The sequence below is a fragment of the Erinaceus europaeus genome, chromosome 2 (genome assembly GCF_950295315.1).
Source record: "Erinaceus europaeus chromosome 2, mEriEur2.1, whole genome shotgun sequence".
In the NCBI taxonomy this organism is placed as follows: Eukaryota; Metazoa; Chordata; class Mammalia; order Eulipotyphla; family Erinaceidae; genus Erinaceus; species Erinaceus europaeus.
The window spans coordinates 2,946,471-2,962,897 of record NC_080163.1 but is presented as its reverse complement, the minus strand read 5'-3'; the positions used below and the strand labels follow the sequence as shown (position 1 = coordinate 2,962,897).

The 16,427-nt window shown below is 51.8% G+C and overlaps 1 protein-coding gene across 1 annotated transcript in view; it reads right to left on the bottom strand.

The window, feature by feature from the left end:
• Window positions 1–16,101, bottom strand: part of GRIN2D (glutamate ionotropic receptor NMDA type subunit 2D) — a 50,772-nt gene extending 34,671 nt beyond the window's left edge. Inside the window, exons 1-6 of the mRNA XM_060173707.1 lie at window positions 15,638–16,101; window positions 10,158–10,777; window positions 2,076–2,190; window positions 1,430–1,641; window positions 1,030–1,198; window positions 100–253 (exon numbers count right to left, since the gene is read on the bottom strand). Coding sequence (XP_060029690.1) covers window positions 100–253; window positions 1,030–1,198; window positions 1,430–1,641; window positions 2,076–2,190; window positions 10,158–10,777; window positions 15,638–16,093 — 1,726 coding nt within the window. The 5' untranslated portion in view covers window positions 16,094–16,101. The remainder of the gene's footprint in view (window positions 1–99; window positions 254–1,029; window positions 1,199–1,429; window positions 1,642–2,075; window positions 2,191–10,157; window positions 10,778–15,637) is intronic.
• Window positions 16,102–16,427: the final 326 nt, after the last annotated feature.

The window sequence follows — 16,427 nt, the reverse complement described above, 5'->3', positions numbered from 1 at the left end:
AAGGAGAATGCCAGAAAGGCGACCCAAGGCTTCTGACCCTGGGATCCACGTAGGTGGGGACAGCTGCTCCTGCTTTGCGGTCCCCAGGCTCAGGCTCACCGAGAAAGGCGGAGGGGGACACCGTGCCGTTGCTGCGGGCCACCATGACACTGATGCCCGTCTCCACAAAGGGCACAGAGAAATCCACGATCTCAGATCTCTCCTCGTTGATGGTGAGGGAGCCGATGGCCATGTCGGCGCGTTGGTAGAACACCTGGGGAGGGCGAGGAGGAGGTGAGCCAGCGGGGCTGGTGCTCGTGGGTCTGACAGAACAGCAGGTCCAGGCAGGGTGGAGACAGGTGACAGGTGAGAGGGCTAGAAGTGTGGCAGAGTGGAGGAGGGAAACGCAGAAGGGGGCAAGAACTGTGGACTTGAGGGAGGAGGGAGGCAAGCAGTGGGAAGTGGCGACCCCCACCACGCTCATACTGCACTCTGCACCCAAAGGTTTGAGGCGTCATCTTCCCAGCCCCACCCTAGAGGCCCCAGTCCTCCTAGGATGCCCCCTCCAGGCCCTGCCCCTTCTCCTGGGAGGCCCATCCTCCAGGTCTCACCCCTTCTTCTAAGGGCTCCACCCTCCTAGGCCACGCCCCTTCCAGGAGCCCACCACCCGCCCCGCCCCTATAACGGAGCCCCGCCCTCCTGGTCCTGCCCCCCCTTCTCCGATGAGCCCCGCCCGCTCATGGGCTCCGCCCTCCTGGACTCACCCCTTCTCATAAGAGCCCCACTTCCTCCTGGAAACCCCATCTTACCGGGCCTGCCCCTTCTTCCGGAAGCCCTGCCCCTACCCCGCCCATTCTATAAGCTCCTCCCATGTTCCCGCTCCTTACCCATAAAAGCCCCCCACATCCCCAAACTCCACCCTACTGGATCCACCCCTTCTTCCGGAAGCCCCACCCACACCTTCGGAAGGCCACGCCCTCCACCTAAAGCCCCGCCCCTCTAGGAGCCCACCCTCCGGGCTGCTGTCCAGCACCCGCGTCTAGCCCGCACCTCCCCGATCATGCCGTTCCACACGCCGTCGATCTTCTTCCCGTGCTTGCCATTGGTGACCAGGTAGAGGTCGTAGCTGAAGCCGATGGTGTGCGCCAGCCGCTTCAGGATATCGATGCAGAAGCCCTTGCAGCACCGTTTTTCCGGGCGGGGGGCGTCTGACGGGGGGCTGCGGGCAGCAAGCAGCTTCGGGCCAGCCCACCCTCAAGCCCCCACACCCAGTCCCCGCGCCCAGGGCTCTCCCAGGACTGTGCCAGATGCGACCAGGAGCAGGGACAACTAGGGTCAGCTGTTTTGGGGGAGGGAAACTGAGGTTTACAGTCAGGAGACTTGTCCAAGGTCCCCAAGCTAGGGGGCTCTGTGGGCTCAGGGAAAGGAGGGCCCCGGGCTGGGCTGTCACCTGTGGGTGCGGTTGAGCTGGCTCCTGCAGGGGACAGAGTCCCGGATGCAAGTGCCACTGATGGGGTCTGCGGGCTCCACAATGACGAAGGGCCTCTCCTCCAGCGTGGCCACCATGAGGTGCTGCGTGTCGTCTACTGGCTGCAGGAAGCGGCCATAGCGGGACCACAGCGGGTACTTGAGGCGCAGGGTCTGCTGCTCCCAGCTGCCCACCTTGGCCGAGAGAAAGACATTGGTGGGGGTGACTTTTCCTCCAAGCCCATGCACCCTCCCTCCTCCCTGGATCCAGGAGTGGGGGCCCCATCCCTTCACCACCATCCCTATGCCTTCAAACACCCTACCCCCCCTTTTTTCCCCTTTCAATTATCTATTCATGAGAGAGAGGAGGAAAGAGCTGGAGCATCCCTCTGGCATCTGTGATGCTGGGGATCAAACTCAGGACCTCCTGCTTGAGAGTCCAATGCTTTATCCACTGCACCATCTCCTGGGCCACACCCCTTTTTTTCCTTTGGACCCAGGACTTGGTGTTCCCACTTCTTTTTTCCCCAGGACACAGAAATGTGGGCTCCCAGCCTCATCCTCCCTCCTCTGCCAGAACCAAGGATCCAAGCACTCCCGTGACACCAGAGTCCAGTGATGAAACTCACCACCTCCCACGTCCTGTCTCTAGTGAGGGAGATGACCACCAAGGAGGGGTTCACCAGGAAGCCATCCTCATTGAAGGAGTAATCTCGGTTGTCCCAGGTAATGTTCATGAAGTACCTGCCCAGGAGGGAGGAAGGAAGAGAAGGGACATGTGGGGACTTGGCCTGAATCGCGGGTGCGGAAAGCAGAGACAGTTCTCTTTCCACTGACCACTCCCAGTGCCCAGCTGGAGTTCCTCCAAGACTTTTTTCTTTAAAAAAAAAAAAAACATTTATTCCTTTATTTAATGGCAGAGAAAGAATCAGAGCATCACTCTGGCACATGGAATGTGGGGAATCGAACTTGGGACCTCGCTGGCCCACCTCTGGGCTTAGTCATTCAGTCATTCAGCCATCCATTCATTTCATATGTAAACAAGAAACCAGAACACTATTCCAGGACTGGGGATCAAACAGGGAGTGTCAGGCATGCAAGTTGCTGGTTCTACTAGCTTAGCTTCCTCCTCAGCCATAAAACCTTTTTGATGTTGTTTTTAAGATTTAAGTACATAAGAGAGAGAGACAGGGAGTCGGGCAGTAGTGCAGAAGGTTAAGCGCAGGTGGTGCAAAGCATTAAGGGTCCTGGTCTGAGCCCCTGGCTCCCCACCTGCAGGGGAGTCGCTTTACAAACAGTGAAGCAGGTCTGCGGGTGTCTTTCTCTCCCCCTCTCTATCTTCTCCTCCTCTCTCCTTTTCTCTCTGTCCTATCCAACAATGACAACAACAATAATAACTACAACAATAAAACAACAAGGGCAACAAAAGGGAATCAATATTAAAGAGAGAGGAGGAGGAAAAACAGGGCATCGCTATGGTGTGTGCAGTGCTGGGGACTGAACTCAGGACCTCATGCTTATAAGCCCAGTGCTCTCTCCATTGTAGCATTGCCCAGGCCACTGCTGCTATGCATTGCACTGCTTAACTATGGCCCATGGGGGTGCAGAGGATAGAAGGTGAAACCTCTCACGTACAACTTTTCTTCTTTGTTAATGTGACACCACGGAGTGAAGCCAGAGCCTTGCATATACATGTATTTAGGTGGTGCACTCAGTAGGGTGAACACATCATCATGCATGATGACCCGGGTTCAAGCCTCTGGTCCCCATCCATGGCGGCATGAAGTTTCATCAGTGGTGAAGTGCTACAGGTGTTGTTTTTTTTTTTCTCTCTCTCTCTCTCTCTCTGCACGTCCACTCCTGTCTCTCACCTCTATCAAAAAACAAAGAAAAAAGAAAGAGACAAAGAAAGAAAAGAAAAGGCCATGGTCCAGGAAGTGGCTCAGGGGATAAAGCATTGGACTCTCAAGCATGAGATCCTGAGTTCAGTCCCCGGCAGCACATGAACCAGAGTGATGTCTGTTGTATTCTCTCTCTCTCTTTCTTCCTCCCTCCCTCCCTCCCTGTCTTCTTCATGAATAAATAAACAAAATCTTTAAAAAAAAAAAAAAGAAAGAAAAGGCCACCAGGAGCAGTGGATTTGTGCAGGCACGAGCCCTGGCAATAATCTCAGAGACACAACAACAGCAACAACTGGGGCTTCCTGCTTTTGTGATTCCACCTTTCTAACTTTTTCTTTCCTTTCCAGATAAAGGGCAAGAGACAAAGAGGGAGAGGGAGAGAGAGAGAGAGAGAGAGAGAGAAGGAGACACAACACAGCACTGCCTATGAAGCTTCCCCTTAGCGTCTGTGCTCCCAAGTGGTGTGACCTGGGTTCCAAATTGGGGTCCTGACACATGGTACAGTGCACACCCTACCGGGTGATTTATCTCCTGACCCCAAAATATCTATATATTTATTTGTTTGAGAGAGGCCACGACATTCTGGAATATGCAGTGCTAGAGACTGAACCTAGGACTTTATGCTGCTATGTCTGGAGCCGCCTCCCAGAACAAAAGATTTATTTCTTTGCTATACGTGGTACCAGAGCCTCACACATATAAATTCTGTGTTCTGTTATCGGAGCCTTCTTCCTAGGCACAACTGCTATTTATTTATTTATTTATTTATTTTTGCCTCCAGGGTTATTGCTGGGGCTTGGTGCCTGCACTACGAATCCACTGCTCCTGGAGGCCATTATTCCATTTTATTGCCCTTGTTGTTGTTGTTGTCATTTTTAGTGTCATTGCTCCTGTTGTTGCCAGAAGGACAGAGAGAAATGGAGAGAGGAGGGGAAGACAGAGAGGGGGAGAGAAAGATAGACACCTGCAGGCCTGTTTCACCGCTTGTGAAGCGACCCCCCCTGCAGGTGGGGAGCCGGGAGCTCGAACTGGGATCCTTACACCAGTCCTTGCGCTTCACACCATGTGCGCTTAACCCACGGAGCTACCCCCCTGGCCTCCTACTAGTTATTTATTTACTTATTTATTTTATTTGGAGATAAGACTGCTGAATTCCCCTATGAGACTGTAGTCTCAGTGAGAGTAGGGACCTGGTTTCGCACTACACAACCTTGCGCCTGAAGCAGACCTCGCCCCTCAGCAGACTCTCAAACCAGGGCCTTTCTCTTCTTTTTAGCTAGAGACACGGAGGCGGAGAGAAAGCACAAAAGGGACCACAGCACCAAAGCTTCATGGGGGGGGGGGGGAGTTTGAACCTGGGTCTTGCACATGGCAAAGTAGCACACTAAGTGAATTATTTCACCCCATCTCCCCCGAGCTTATGAATGAATGAATGAATGAATGAACGAATGAACGAATGAACGAATGAACGAACATGCAGTTCAACCTTCAGGTCTTGGCTCAGATTTCTCCTTCTCTGGGAAACCTCCCTCCCTGACTCCATCAGCAACTCGTGATTTTCCTAGCCTAGTTTGGGAGGCTGACTGGGGCCAATGAAATTCCTCTCTAGGGAGGACTTAGCTGTACGATTTAGAGGGATGGATGGTGGGGCAGAACAGGCTAAAACGGATGCTATTAGAAGGGAACAGACATTCTGGGCAAGAGGTGGCGAGAGAAGAACGAAACAGCCTCTAGGAGTGAGGAGACAGAGACAGAGAAAAGCTGACATGACAGCCAGAGAGAGACAGGTGGAGGGAGAGTAAGAAAGAGATCGAATCAGAAAGAGATAAAAGCGGATCTGTTCCCCCAGGCTTGGCCTCAATTCCTAATGTCTGGGTTTCTGTGCGTGTTTATCTTTCCAATAAGCACCCCTTCCCCCCAGAGGAAACCTGTATGAGACTCTGCTTCTTTCAACCAGAAACATCCTGGCTTAGACAAGACTCGTGCCCGGGCCCCTGCACACCAACCTGCCTCCAGCATAGCACACAGCATGCTGTGTTGTCACTGTCCCCAGCTCCGGTGCAAAGCCCGGCAGGCCCCTGCATTCTTTGAAGAGAAGCCTGTGGTCTTATTCACTGCCGTGTGCCCAGGCCACAGCAGGAGCCCTGCTTCATAGCAGGCACTCAGTAAGTATTTATGAAGGAGGGATGCTTTCCCCACCCTCCGGCTCCTGGCTCCTGATTGTCTCTCTCCCCTTTTTCTCACTTCTTCAGGCTTGCTCTTCCCACGAAGCCCCTGTCCTTTCAGGAAAAGACCTCTTACTCCTTCCACTGTTCCGTTACCGGATGCAGCAATTATTGCTCTGGGGGCTGGAAGATGGCTCACCCAGAAGGGTGTACCTTTTGCCATGTACAAGGATCTGGGTTCAAGCCTGCAGCATGACTCAGGAGCTCCAGGCACAAGGGAAGCTGCATGAGCAGTGGAGCAAGTTGTACTGTCTCTCCTCTCCCTTCCCCCCTCCTTCCTCCCTCTTCCTCTAATACCAAGATTGAAAGAGAAAAAAATGTCCACTAGGAGTAGTGAAATCTACTTACAACACCCTCACAAAGCCCCAGTGGCAAAAACAATTAAAAATTATAATTAGGGGGAGTTGGGCAGTAGCTCATTGGGTTAAGTGCACGTGGCGCAAAGCACAAGGACCGGCATAAGGATCCCGGTTCGAACCCCGGCTCCCCACCTGCAGGGGAGTCGCTTCACAGGCGGTGAAGCAGGTCTGCAGGGGTCTGTCTTTCTCTCCCCCTCTCTGCCTTCCCCTCCTCTCTCCCTTTCTCTCTGGCCTATCCAACAACAGCATCAATCACAACAACAATAATAACTACAACAATAAAACAAGGGTAACCTGCAGGAGGGATGCTTTAGGTGTGCTGAAGGTCTACAGGTGTCGATTTCTCTTCCTCTCTATCTCCCCAACCCCTCTCAATTTCTGTCTTATGAAATAAAATAGAAAGAAAAATTAAAGAATGGCCACTAGGAGCAGTGGATTCGTTATTCTGGCACCAAGCCCCAGCAATAACCCTGGAAGCAATTAAATATATATTTTCTTTTTTTAAATATTTATCTACTCCCTTTTGTTGCCCTTGTTGTTTTATTATTGTAGTTATTGTTATTGATGTCGTCGTTGTTGGATAGGACAGAGAGAAATGGAGAGAGGAGGCCTCCCTTCTCATCAGCCCAGGCCCAAGAGTCCTGGCGCCATTGAAACTCCTACAATCAGAGCGGCTGAAACCACTAACCAGTCAGAATGGACTTCCAAATCTATCCAAACACACGTGACTGGATTACAACCAATAAGCCAGCAGGATGTCTCACACCCTGAAGACCTCTCCCAGGCCCCATTGGGAATTTTCTACTCCCTCTCCATCTCCCTTTTCAGGAGTGGGAATTTTCACAGGCTTGAGCCCAGTTTAGACAGTGCAGAAAGGAGATGGAGACCAGCAAAGTGGGAAGACGTAGAGATGTCTCCTTATAACCTGGACCGCTCATCCATCTCTGCATTGTTAAGTGAAAAGGGAACAAGTCTCTACTTTGTTTGGGCCACTAGATGGCTCAGTCTTTTTCTTACTGCACTCAGCACAGCCTCCAGTGAGGGTATTCCATCTGGATCTAAGATATCATCAAGTACAGTGGTCGTACACCTGACTTTCATGCCTGCAGTCCCAGGCCTAATTCCTGGCATGGAGGTGCTCTAATCTCTCTCTCTCTCTCTCTCATTAAAATAAAATTAATTAAGCATTAAAAAATAAATGGGGGTTGGGCGGTAGCGCAGCGGGTTAAGCGCATGTGGCCAAAGCGCAAGGACTGGCATCAGGATCCCGGTTTGAGTCCCGGCTCCCCACCTGCAGGGGAGTCACTTCACAGGCGGTGAAGCAGGTCTGCAGGTGTCTTTCTCCCCCCCTCTGTCTTCCCCTCTTCTCTCCATTTCTCTCTCTGTCCTGTCCAATAACAACAACAATAATAACCAAAACAACAATAAAACAAGGGCAACAAAAGGGAAAAAAAATAAATAAATAAAAGATGCATGTGACCCAGGAGATATAAACTGTTGGATTCTCAAATATGAGGTTCTAAGTTCAAGCTCTGACAATGCATGTGCCAGACTGGTGTTCTGGTTCTCTCTCTTTTGTACACACACTCTCTTTTTAATTTAATTTAATTTAATTTTTATTGCAACCAGGGTTACTGCTGAGGCTTAGTGCTGGCACTAAAAATCCACTGCTCCAAGTGACTTTTTTTCTTCTTTCATATATATCTCTATATATACACCTATATATATAGAGATAGATATATATATAGTGTGTGTTATCTTTATTTATTGAATAGAGACAGCCAGAAATTGAGAAGGGAGTGATACACACACACACACACACACACACACACACACACATATATATATATATATATAGAGAGAGAGAGAGAGAGAGAGAGGAACAGAGAGCACCTGCATCCCTGCTTCACCATTTGCAAAGCTTTCTCCCTGTAGGTGGGGACCAGGGGTTCAAACCCAGGTCCTTGTACATTGTAACATGTGCACTCAACCAGCTGTGCCACCACCTCGCCCCTCTTTTAAATTTCTTTCTTTCTTTCTTTTTAAATTGCCACCAGCATTACCACCAGGGCTTGCTGCCAACACTATGAGTCCACTGCTCCCAGTGGCCATTTTTTTCCTTTTTTTTATATCTATTTTTATTGGATAGGGCAGAAAGAAATTGAGAGGGGGGGGGAGATGGAGAGGGAGGGAGAGAGACACCTGTAAGGGGGGCAGGCATTAGTGCAGTGGGTTAAGCACACATGGTGAGAAGTGCAAGGTCTGACATAAGGATCCCGGTTCAAGCAGGTGTCTGTCTTTCTCTCCTGCTCTCTGTCTCCCCTCCTCTCTTGATTTCTCTCTGTCCTATCTGGTGACAACAACAGCAATAACAATAACAACGACAAGGGCAACACAAATGGGGAAAATGCCTCCAGGAGCAGTGGATTCATTGCAGGCACCAAGCCCTAGTGATAACCATGGAGACAAAAAAAGGGAGAGAGAGAGACCTGTAGACCTGCTCCACAGCTCATGAAGCAGGCGGGGAGCAGAGGCTCAAGCCTGGGTCCTTGTGCATGTGTAATGTATGCACTTAGCCACATGTGCCTGTGTCTTCTTAATAACTGAAAATCTTTTTAAAAATAAGATGCATGGTCTGGGAGTAAAACGGTAGCTAAAGCACCGCACTGGAAACACTACCCGAGTGATGCTCTGGTTCCCACTCCTCCCCTCTCCTCTCCCTCTCTCCTTTGTTAATAACTAAGTAAACCATTTGCAAAATAAGATGAGGGCTAGAGAGATAGGGCAGTAGGCAGGGCTTGTCGTGCACACAGCCCAGAGTCCAGACACCACACGGGAGGTGCTATGGCTCCGAGTGAAGTGCCAGTGTTGTGGTGTTTGTCCCTCTGTGTGTCTGTCTGAATGGTGAGGCAGCCCACAAGCAGTAAAACTGCATATGTGTTAGGGAGAGAGAGAGAGAGAGAGAGAGAGAGAGAGAGAGAGAGGGAGGGAGAGGCCACTGAACAGAGAAGACAAAGATGTGCTCCTGCTGTCTCTTTCGTACAGAAAGCAAAAGGAGCTGTCAGTTAAGCCATGAGAAGGCATCAGCTTGATTTCAATGACTGGGGCGTGGGGGAGAGGAGTGCAGGCCAGAAAGACAGCTAACTTGTCTCGCCATGCACAGAGGCCAGTTTTGAACAGATGCCATGCCACGAGGGGGGAGCTCCTGTGCTGTGGTGTCTCTCTCTCTTAAAAAATGTGCACATAGGGGAGCCGGGCAGTAGCACAGCGGGTTAAGCACATATGGCGCAAAGTGCAAGGACCGGCGTAATGATCCCGGTTCGAGGCCCCAGTTTCCCAACTGCAGGGGGGTCACTTCACAAGTGGTGAAGCAGGTCTGCAGGTGTCTATCTTTCTCTCCCCCTCTCTGTCTTCCCCTCCTCTCTCCATTTCTCTCTGCCCTATCCAACAACAATAATAACTATAACAATAACAATAAAAACAACATGGGCATCAAAAGGAAATTAATTAATTAAAAAATATTTTTAAAAATGTGCACACAGGCAGTAGTGTTGGGGCTTAAGTGCACGTGGCACGAAGCACAGGGACTGGCTTAAGGATCCCAGTTCGAGCCGCCCTTCCCACCTGCAGGGGAGTCGCTTCACAGGAGGTGAAGCAAGTCTGCAGCTGTCTTTCTCTCCCCCTCTCTGTCTTCCCCTCCTCTATCCATTTCTCTCTGTCCTATCCAATAACAACGACATCAATAACAACAACAATAATAACTGAAACAACAAGGGCAACAAAAGGGAAAATAAATAAATACAAAAACTTTTATAAAAAATATCCACAGGGCACAAGAGACAGCACAGTGCATAAATCCTGAGACTCTCAAGCATGAGGTCTCCAGTTCAACCCTTGGCATCCCATGTGCACATACTACAAGGTGCAAGGCTCCCGGTTCGAGCCCCCAGCTACCTGCCTGCGGCGGCGGGGGATACTTCATTTCACAAGCGGTGAAGCCGGTCTACAGGTGTCTCTCTATCTCTCTCCCTCTCTATCTCCCCCTCCCCCTCAATTTCTCTCTGACCTATCAAATAAAATAAAATGGAAACATATATAGTGCCTGTCTTAAACTCATGAGATACAATAAACGTGCTCTCATTCAGTCACTCTTAGGTGCATTTATCAGATCATCTGATTTGATCTCAAAGAGTCTTCCCCCACGCCTCCCACCCAGCCCCACTCACCTGTGCAGGCTTTCCCCGCGGTGGGTGCGGTTCTGGGCGCGGCAGTCGTGGCCCAGCTCGGGCAGGAAGCCGTAGTCACGCAGCAGGGCCTGGGCACCTCTGGCCACCACGGCCACTCCCGCAGCCACTCTCTGCGCCAGGTCGTCCCTCCAGCCCGCTGAGCGCACTGCAAACAGCCCCGCGGGCAGTGGGGCGCCTCCGGGCAGCAGCAGGGGCTCCCCGGGGGCGCCTGAGCCCCCGCCCCCGGCCAGTTGGGGCCCCACCATGAACCACACATAGCCAGGCCCGGTGAGGCCTGCCTCCTCGGCCGCCCGGAACACCGGCTCTGCCTCCTCGCGGGCACAGAAGAGCAGGCGGATCTGAGCGCTGACACTGCGGAGCTGGGCCCCCAGCACTGCCTCGCCCGCCCCGGGGTCCAGCGTCAGTGCCCCGCGGTGCTCCCAGCCTACCAGGCTGCCATCCGTCAGCACCTCGATGTAGGACAGGAAGGCGCGGTGACCCGGGGCACGGGTGGTCACAGCCACAAAAGACGTCCAGTCATATTCCTCCAGCACCTCAAAGATGACCTGGAGCTGCTGCTCCGTGGAGGAGCCCAGCTGCAGGAAGGTGGAGCCCTTCTCCTGGGGGGTTGGGGAGTAAGAGGGAGGGGGGTTCAGCTTCCAGAAGTAGAGACCCCAGCGTCCAGTAGTCACTAGGCCCGGGTCAGAGCTGCAGGTGGTCAGACCCCACCTCCCAGCAGCTCGTGAATGTGACAACTATCACACTGGCTGGTCCCGCAACCCATCTCCTTCTCCATTAGACGTGCCCATGTTACAAGGTTCCAGGCTCATACATAAATCCTCTGCCCCATGAATCTTAATCTCCCTTTCTGAGCCACAGAACCCACAAAAACTCTACAATTTTAGGGATTACAGAGCCACATGGGGGAGGAGCCTGAGTCCCCAAGTCATTGTTTGAAGAAGAGCTTGATTGTATCGGAACAAGCCACAACCTCCTGTTGAGTTGAGTCCCTGAGTCATAGGGTTTGTCTGTTATAGCAGCTAGCATTATCTTAGTATTGCACTGGATACCCAGTGAGAGAACTACAGTTCCCAGCATCTACGGAGAGGGACTACATTCCCCAGCATGCAGTGAGGCTGTGGCAGGTACTCAATCTCCCAGATAGAAGTGGCTTTGCTTTGTGGCCTTTCCCTTCTCTGGTTTTCCTTCTGCTTCTCTGTCACCTCCTTCTCTGTTTCCTTTGTTTAGCCCTCTCTTCTTTCCTTTTCTGTCCTCTGTCCCTGTAGGTCTCATCTAGATTCACAGGTTTAAATACTATCTCCTGCACTAACCAATATGGTAGCTGTTAGCCACCCATGGACTTTCACATTTAAATTAATTACCCTTATATAAAAATTAGTTCCCTGGTTGCACTAACCACATGTTAAGTACTCAGCAACCATATGTGGCTAGTATCTATCCTCTTAAAAAATTATCATGGTCGGGAGTCGGGCTGTAGCGCAGCGGGTTAAGCGCAGGTGGCGCAAAGCACAAGGACCGGCATAAGGATCCCGGTTGGAAACCCCGGCTCCCCACCTGCAGGGGAGTCGCTTCACAGGCGGTGAAGCAGGTCTGCAGGTGTCTATCTTTCTCTCCTCCTCTCTGTCTTCCCCTCCCTCTCTCCATTTCTCTCTGTCCTATCCAACAACAACAATAATAACTACAACAATAAAACAACAAGGGCAACAAAAGGGAAAAAATAAATAAAATAAATATTTAAAAAAAGTATTTAAAAAAAATGTATCATGGTCCAGGAGATGGTGCAATGGATAAAGCATTGGATTCTTTTCTTTTCTGTCTTTCTTTTTTTCTTTCTTTCTTTCTTTCTTTCTTTCTTTCTTTCTTTTTGCCTCCAGGGTTATTGCTGGGGCTCAGTGCCTGCACCATGAATCCACTGCTCCTGGAGGCCATTTTTCCCCCTTTTGTTGTCCTTGTTGTAGCCTTGTTGTGGTTATTATTGTTATTGATGTCGTTCATTGTCTGGATAGGACAGAGAGAAATGGAGAGAGGAGAGGAAGACAGAGGGGGAGAGAAAGACAGACACCTGCAGACCTGCTTCACCGCCTGTGAAGCGACTCCCCTGCAGGTGGAGAGTCGGGGGCTCGAACCGGGATTCTTACACCGGTCCTTGCGCTTGGCGCCACGTGCGCTTAACCTGCTGCGCTACCGCTGGACCCCCAAAGCACTGGATTCTTAAGCATGATGTCCTGAGTTTAATCTCCGGCAGCACATGTACCAGAGTGATATCCAGTTCTTTTCTCTCTCCGCCTATTTTTCTCATTAATAAATAAATAAAATCTTTTTTAAAAGTTGTGGGCTTGGCGGTGACATACCTAGTTAAGCGCACATGTTGCCATGCCCAAGGACAAGGTTTGAGCCTCCACCCCCATTTGCAAAAAGGAAATTTCCTGAGCAGTGATGCAAGTGCTGTAGGTGCTCTCCTCCCTTCTTATCTCCCCCTTTTAATTTCTCTTTGTCCTATCAAATAAAGAAGAAAATGAAAAATAGCTGTCAAAAATAATAATTCTTTACTTTCTTTTCCCTCCCCCTTATAGGATAAGACAGAGAAATTGAGAGGGGAGAGGGAGATAGAAAGGGAGAGAGAGTGAGTGAGAGAGAGACCTGCAGACCTGCTTCCCACTCATGAAGCTACCCTCCCCACCCCTGCAGGTGAAGCAGGTCTTTATGCCTGGTAATATGTGTGCTCAACAGGATGCTCCAGTGTCCCTCCCCCCTTTTTAGCCCTTTTTAATCAGAGCACTGCACAGCTCTGGCTTTTAACAGTGCCAGGGATTGAACCTGGGACTTTGGAACCTCAAGTATAAGTCTTCTTGCATAACTACCAAGCTAGTTCATCATCCTGGTAGCTGTCATACTGAACCATCTTCACTAACAGATTGAGAACATTTTCATTACTATGAAACTTTCTGTCCTCAGTGGCTCCCATGCTCAGTCACAGCCTTTCTAATGAGCTCTGAACACAAAAGCCTGTCTTCCTTCATATTCATATCCTCTTGGATTTCTAAGAAGCATCTCAAAGTTAATATGCCCAACTCTGAATCAATTCCTCCATCTCAAACCTGCTCTGTCTCTCTTTCCATACTCACACTGGTGCTGAGCCCACGAACCTCAATCCTTTCCCTCTTGCCCACAGCCAGGCCATCTGCAAGTCTTCTTGTCTCTGTAGCCAAAACATAACCCCCCACTGTCCACTCCTCATGCCCATCACATCCTCACTGTACCCCACTTTCTTAACTGAGACAACTGCTTCCTAACCCATCTTGTCTTCCAGCCTTGCATCTTCGGGTCTGCTTCTCCAGACAGTAGCCAGGGACATTTTTTTCCAAAATACAAATTGGACTGCATCCCTCCTTGATGGAAAAACCTTCCAATGATTTTACCTCAGAACCAAAGCCAACCTTGTGTGAACTGGTCCTGGAGCCTCCATGACCTCGTCTCCTGCCATCCTTCATCTTTTTGCTCTTCCTCAAATACACCCAATTTCACCTGGCTTCAGGGACCCTTAACTGTTGTTTCTCCTGGGGACTCTTTCCTGCCTCCCTTCCTTACTGAGCTCCAACTAAAAAATATTTATTTATTTATTCCCTTTTGTTGCCCTTGTTTTATTGTTGTAATTATTATTGCTCTTGTTATTGATGTCGTCATTGTTGGATAGGACAGAAACGGAGAGAGGAGGGGAAGACAGAGGGAGGGAGAGAAAGATAGACACCTGCAGACCTGCTTCACCGCCTGTGAAGCGACTCCCCTGCAGTGGGGAGCCAAGGGCTCCAACCGGGATCCTAATGCCAGTCCTTGCTCTTTGCGCCACCTACACTTAACCCACTGCACTACCGCTCGACTTCCTGAGCTCCAATTTTATTTTACCTCCTTGGAAGTCCTCTTCTAATGACCATGACCCTTTGGGCCAGGACAAAATCCACTATCTGTGATTTGTTTTCTCTGTCTCCCCCATTAGAATGCAAGCTCCATAAGAACAAGGACTTTTTTTTTTTTTAACCTTTTACGATTGTGTTCCCTGGGAATTAAGACAGTCCTGGCACAGAATCAGCCCTCCATAAATCTTCCAGTAAGGCAATGAGATGAACAAATGGGCTTTCTCCCTAGGCGTATGACTGTGGTGAGATGCGTAGGAGTGGAGGAGTTGCCCTGAGCAGAGAACTCCCAGCATGCATCAAGAACACTGGAAACGTCTCAGCCTTCAGCAGGTGGAGGTGTACAGAGGGAACCACACTCCCAGCATTCAATCGTGGCCGCAATATGGAGCTGTGAGGGCCACTCTTTTCCCTCCAGAGACATCAAGAGGGACTACATTTCCCAGAAGGCAGTGGGGTGAAGAGACCTGACCCCAGAGCCCAGGGGCCAATGACACAGAGTGGCCCACACTTCTCAGAAGCAATGAGGCAACAAGGTGGTGCCTCTCTGTCCCTTAGTCATGGGGTGGCAGCCAAATAAGCCCTAAGTTCAGCTGGAAGGTGTACTCCTGGACAGAGGCACTTTCTAGAATACTCTGGATAGAGAACTACGAGTCCCAGCATGCAATAGTCATGGCAACAGAGAATCATGGAGACTCAGGTTCCACCCACTCAGGTGACCCCATCCTCAGGACAGTTTCATCTCTCTCTTCCTCTGGCCTCATCTCTGGCCTGTCCTCTTAGCTGACCTCTTCTTCTCAAGCCACATACCAGCCTAGGTCCAATTCTGCCCTGTTCCCTCCAACAAGTCCACTCCTGCTTACCTCTCCTGTGCCTTCGGGAGGCCAACCTAGCCAGCTCCAACCCGCAGGCTCCTGCCTCCACGGCTGACCTTCATCCTCCCAGGCCCACCTATGTCCCTTTCACACCTGGGAATGACCGGACCTCAGCCTCACTCCTAGGACACTTTCTCTTTAGACTCAGCCTGCTTATCATACAGGCCTTGGTCTCTTCTGGCCTCACCCTATCCCCCTTCCAGATGTCACTCCTTTGATATCTATTTCTTTCTTTTTGAGAGAACAGGGGCTGGAGCAGAGGGGCAACCCCAGAGCCTCTCTCAGCTATGGCATATGCCAAGGACTGAACCTGGGATCCCATGCATGCAAGTCCTGAGCTCCACCACCCGGGCCAGCACCCCCTTCTTTCCCGCGTCCTAAACTTTAATTCCTTGATGCCCATTCTGCCTGTCTCCAATCCACCACTCACAAATGACTCTTCTACACTGTCTAGCCGCTCCCGCAGGCCCTGGTCACCCCCAGATTGCTCTTCCTCAGTCCCTTCTTCCAGAGATCCCCAAACAGGCCCGGCCTCCCATCTAGACCCTTAACCAGCCGGCACCCGGGGGATCTGCCCTCCACCCACCCCGCGCCCTCTCAGGCCCCGCCCACCGCGAGACGCGTCCACGCCCACCGCCGTTTAGGCCCCGCCCCTCGCCCCGGGCGCGCGCACCTTGGGCGTGAGCACGAGCGCGGCGCCGCCGTGCACGGCCACGATAGGCAGCGAGGTCTGCGCCGACAGGAAGTCGAGGATGGGCGCCACGGCGGGCGCGCGCGAGTCGTCCTCGAAGACGACGCCGTGCACGCGCAGCCCCGACAGCAGGTCGCAGAGCTGCAGCACGAGGCTGCGCGGGTCCGAGCCGTTGAGCACCAGCGCCACGGGCCGCACGTCCAGGCCGGGGCTGCGCACGGCGGCTGCCACGGCCGGGCCCAGACGCGCCGCCTCGCCGGCGTACGCGGGCCCCGAGAACACCAGCGCCACGTTGAGCGGCCGCGCCCCGCCGAGGCCCCCGCCAGGCCCGCCCGGGCCCGGAGCCTCGTCCGGGAAGGGGCTGGCGCAGGCGAGCACCAGCAGCAGCAGCATCTTAGCGGGGCCCTGAGGGCCGCGGGGGCCACCGGCGCCGCGCATCGCCTGCGGGCTCCGCCGGGCGGCCTCTGAGGGGGGCAGAGACCCCGGGAGCGGAGAGACACACAGGGAGGGAGAGACGATGGCAGGAGGAGAGAGACACAGATGAACCGCAAGGAGAGCGATGCAGTGACGGGAGAGACAACGGAAGAAATACAGTGCAAGAGAGACAGAGACAGGGAGACACAGGAGGGAGAGACTCAGAGATGGGAGAGACGATGGCAGGAGGAGAGAGACACAGATGAACCGCAAGGAGAGAGATGCAGTGACGGGAGAGACAACGGGAGAAATACAATGCAAGAGAGACACAGAGATAAGAGACAATGGGAGTGATACA